At 27.6% G+C, this 3,180-nt stretch overlaps 1 protein-coding gene across 1 annotated transcript in view; it reads right to left on the reverse strand.

Annotated features, from left to right (window-relative positions):
- The window catches only part of Phum_PHUM119370 (sidestep protein, putative), a gene marked incomplete at both ends in the record, with an annotated part of 27,380 nt that extends 25,297 nt beyond the window's left edge, over nucleotides 1-2,083 (reverse strand). Inside the window, 2 exons of the mRNA XM_002424166.1 lie at nucleotides 1,747-1,955; nucleotides 2,046-2,083. Coding sequence (XP_002424211.1) covers nucleotides 1,747-1,955; nucleotides 2,046-2,083 — 247 coding nt within the window. The remainder of the gene's footprint in view (nucleotides 1-1,746; nucleotides 1,956-2,045) is intronic.
- Nucleotides 2,084-3,180: the final 1,097 nt, after the last annotated feature.

Consider the following 3,180-nt stretch of genomic DNA (forward strand, 5'->3'; position numbering starts at 1 on the left):
ACAAAAAGAAAAAAGAAAAAGAAAAAGGAAAAAAAAATTTCCAATTGAAAACGTTAATATAAACTTTTTTCTTTTCTTTTTTTTTTCACGCAAAAATAGCTACAAAACGTCGTGACAAGAAAATAAAAATCAGATGAAGAGTTAAATTCAGCAATAAAAATTTTTTTTATTTTTATTTTTATTTTTGAAGTGCTGCCAACTTGAAAGAGAAGAGAGAAAAAAAAAAGTAAGAAAAAAGGAGAGGGAGGGGGGAAAAAAAAACTCAACACTTTTGAAAATGTCACGAAGCAATTGACAAAGCGTAAAATTTTTCCACGGAAAAAAAAAAATTTTCCACAAAATTATTCTTTCACTTCCGGTTAAAAAAAATAAAATTTTAATTATACGCGATTGTTTTGAAAAAAAAACATGGACGAAATAATTTTCCAGGGATACCAAATTTAAAAAAAAAAAAAATTTTTTTCTCAGAGATTAAATCTCTTTTTCATTTCTTTCTTCTCCTTCTTCTTCTTATCTCTTTATTTTACTGCTTCTTTCATCATCATCTTCGTTTCCGTCGTCGTCGTCATCAACCTTTCCCTTCCCCTCCCCCTCCCTTTTCACCCCCCGTTCCGTTTTATTTTACTTAAAAAACCTTTTTTTTTTTTTTTTTATTTCACGTATGAATGACCACGTGATCCAACCACCTATAACCTCTATCAATTTAATTTTTTTTTTTTTTTATATTGTCACGACGACAACAAAATAAATTTTTTTTTTTACTTTTTCAATTTTTCCCGGAAAAGGAAATGAAATAAAAGAAGAAGAAAAAGAAAAAGTTTTGAAAATAAAAATCTGTTAGACATCTAGTTAAATCTTAAAATATTTTTTATGTTTTTTTTTTCCTTTTGCGGAAGAAGTATTCTTAAAAGTTTTTTTTTTTTTTGTAAAGAACCTTATTCCTTATGTTTAGTTTATTAATAATTAAATTATTTATAAAAAAAAAGAAAAACAAACAAACGAAAACTTTTTTTTTTTTTAATTAAAATTCTTTTCGTCGGACATTAGAAATGGAAAAGAAACGATAATAATAATAATAAAAGTTTTTTTTTTTTTCAAGTGCGCAAAACTATACGAAATAAATTTTAACAACCTTAATAATAATAATAATAATTTACTTTTTTTTTGTCTTCTGCTGTTTGTTTAAAAAAAAAAAAAATTGGTTGTGCTCTTTTTAAAACGAGGTTAATTTAAAGGTAAAAATATGTAAAATAATTTCGTGTGTATGTGGATTCGTCACACGCACGCACAATCGTACAAACGCAATAGTACAAACGCTCTGTAAAAATAACAATTGAATTTACAACAAACAAACAAACAAACAGAAAAAAAGAGAAAATTAGAAGACGACGACATAAATATATTTAAACCGGTTATGCCATTCAACCAATTTTAGTTTTACAGACACGGAATGTGGTTTCCCCTTAAGGCAAACCTTTTTTTTTTTTTTTGTTATCTTCCTTTTTTAAAGCTTTTTCGGACAGAGAGAAGAGAAAGAGAAAGAGAGAAAGAGAGAGAGAGAGAGAAATGTTTTTCTCTCAGTTAAGGTTAAAAACTTAACTTGAAAAAAAAATTCAACCGAAAATTTTCTTTTTTTTTCCCTCCCTCTCCCTCTTTTTCTTTTTCCTTTTTCATCTTCTTATTTTTCTTTTTTTTACTTCTTCACCCTTTTCAAGTATAAAAACCTTTCAACGTCAAAATACTTACTGATAACGGTTAGGTTGACTTTAGTATTTTTAGTTGGAGATTTTTTAAAATCTACTCTGCATGTATATATTCCGCCATCTTGTTCTTTAACGCTTTCTATCATTAAACGAGCTGGTTCGTCGTTTGCTCTGAAAAAAGCTCGACCCGATAAAACGTCTTCGTTTGCCCAATGTTTTCCATCTTTTAACGGTTTCCCTCTCGAATCGAAACTGTTTTAAAAAAAAAAAAACGATAATAATAATAATAATAGTCATTCACTCCGAGAATAAAAAAAAAAAAATTAAATAATAATAACTTGCCTGTATATCGGTGACGTACTTCCTTCTTTAAACCACATTATTAAATAAATTTTATCACCTGGAAATGGTAATTTGACGTCACATGGTAATTTTGCAACTCCACCGGAAATGGCACTTACATCGATTGTAGGAACTGAAATAAATAAATAAAAAAAATTAATTAATAATATAAAAAAAAATTTCAATTTAATAAAATATATGAAAACGATAAATTTAAACAAGTATCATCTATTTATTTATTAAAAAAAAAAAGGCGCAAAAAAGGGAAAAAAAAATTTTTTTCCGAAGGGAAAAATATGTTGAAAGGTTTTTCTTTTTCTAGAATATCGAAGGAGGCCCTTGGAATATTTCCAACCACTTTGGAAAAGATGGCTGATTGGAGTCAAAAAATGATTTGTGATTTTTTGCCTTTAATTTTTTTTCTGCCAAGCCCTTTTTATTTTTTACTTTCCTTTCTTTCGACCCAAATATTATTATTATCATCATCATTTTTAACATTTAAATAAATTATCCTATTCTCCACCCCCGCCCTCCGTTTTTTAATTTTTAAACTCGAATATCCGGTTTACGTATAAAAAAAAAATATTATTATTATTTGGAACGTTTTTTTTTTTTTTTTTTTTTTTTTTAATAAAACAATTCAATCAATCGAAATCGATAATAAGTTTATTTAACGTATAAAATAAAAATAATTTACGTCAATAACAAACGACAAACAACAACAACAACCAAAACAACAGCAAAAAAAATCGATTAAAATAAAAAATAAAAATAAAATTAATTTATCATCATTTAAATTCGATGTCGGTTTTTGTGACGTCACTTATCGGAAACGTCGTGAGTGGAGGGGGAGAGTGTGGGGAGGGGAGAGGAAGGGAGGGACGCGAGTGTGGGTGTGCAAGTGTATGCGCGCAAATGATAAATTTAAAATTCTGTCACTTATCCCATGATAAATTCTCATCGTTTTTAAATAAGGAAACCGAGTGGGAAAAGATTAGGAGAAAAAAAAAAAAGGACAACAACGAGAAAATTTTTTTTTTTTCCTTTTACTCTTTCCATTTTCTCAAATAATCAATGGAAACAAAAAAAAAAAATCAATGGTCGAAAAGTAGACGACGGAAGGCGTCAAATTACT

The sequence above is a fragment of the Pediculus humanus genome, genomic scaffold, assembly GCF_000006295.1.
Source record: "Pediculus humanus corporis 1103172107467 genomic scaffold, whole genome shotgun sequence".
NCBI classification, from domain to species: domain Eukaryota; kingdom Metazoa; phylum Arthropoda; class Insecta; order Psocodea; family Pediculidae; genus Pediculus; species Pediculus humanus.